General features: G+C 33.4%; 1 protein-coding gene across 1 annotated transcript; it reads left to right on the forward strand.

Annotated features, from left to right (window-relative positions):
- Window positions 1-150: 150 nt before the first annotated feature.
- LOC110034854 (putative lipid phosphate phosphatase 3, chloroplastic) lies at window positions 151-1,072 on the forward strand (the record flags this gene model as incomplete). Its single annotated transcript, XM_020739092.1, has 3 exons — window positions 151-244; window positions 695-883; window positions 994-1,072. Coding segments are annotated over 3 exons (354 nt in total), but the record flags the coding sequence as incomplete, so codon positions are not given.
- Window positions 1,073-1,105: the final 33 nt, after the last annotated feature.

A 1,105-nucleotide genomic window follows, 5' to 3' on the forward strand; every position in this document is an offset into this window, starting at 1 on the left:
AAGGATTTAGGTGGTATAGATGTAAAAATTAAAGTTTATGGGTTACATATGTAAATATATAAGAATTGGGTGTATTTATGTAAATGTCTCTTTCTTTTTCTCATTCGGAATGTGGCAGCTAACCAAGGCGCTGAAATTTTTTTTATGCAGCGATATGATGACTTCACCACCAGTGTTATATGTCATGGGGACAATAGTGTTATAAAGGAGGGGCACAAGAGTTTTCCTAGTGGGCATTCTTCATGTGAGTACAAAATATTTGTGCCCACTTAGTGGTTGAATTTGTTTATTTAATATTTAAAACATTCATTATAATAATAATGTAATGGTAAACAATATTGCCGCACTGGAGAAATTGTCATTCAGTGCAACAAACTAAAAATGGGTAAATAACTGATGCATGATTTGTAAAGTTTTCATATGGCTTGATATTTTTTGCTTCAATGCTTCCAAAATTGCCTAATTGTATTTCAACTTGTGAGTTTTTTTCTCTTTTTGATGTGAATTATGCGATGGAAGTGTTTAGATAATGCATCAACTGTGAGAAATCTTATAAAATGGCTTCCTCAAAGCTTTTGTGAATTATTATTCGATTTGTGGCATGGTTCTTTGACTATTTTTTTAGATATTTAGAAGCGAATTTACGAAGGTATTTCTGCAATAATAACTTGTTATGATATTCTCAAAAATGCAGGGTCTTTTGCTGGCTTGGGCTTTCTTGCATGGTACCTTGCTGGTAAAATTCAAGTTTTCAATCGGAGGGGCCATGTTGCCAAAATTTGCATTGTGTTGGTTCCTCTTCTCTGTGCATCGCTTATTGCAATTTCTCGAGTAGATGACTATTGGCATCATTGGCAAGACGTTTTTGCAGGGGGAATTTTAGGTTTTTACTATGTTTTTTTATGCCTTTATTTTTTATTCAATTGATTTTTCTGTTGATTTCCTTACTCGTTGCAGTTCATCGCCATGATTTTTTTTCTGATTGTTTCTCAGGATTGGTGGTTGCTTCAGTTTGCTATTTACAATTCTTCCCTCCACCTTATCATGCAAATGGTATGTTTTAATGTTGGGAAATTTACACACATACCATACAATTCTTATGTAT

This window comes from Phalaenopsis equestris, unplaced genomic scaffold (genome assembly GCF_001263595.1).
Source record: "Phalaenopsis equestris unplaced genomic scaffold, ASM126359v1 Scaffold194008, whole genome shotgun sequence".
In the NCBI taxonomy this organism is placed as follows: domain Eukaryota; kingdom Viridiplantae; phylum Streptophyta; class Magnoliopsida; order Asparagales; family Orchidaceae; genus Phalaenopsis; species Phalaenopsis equestris.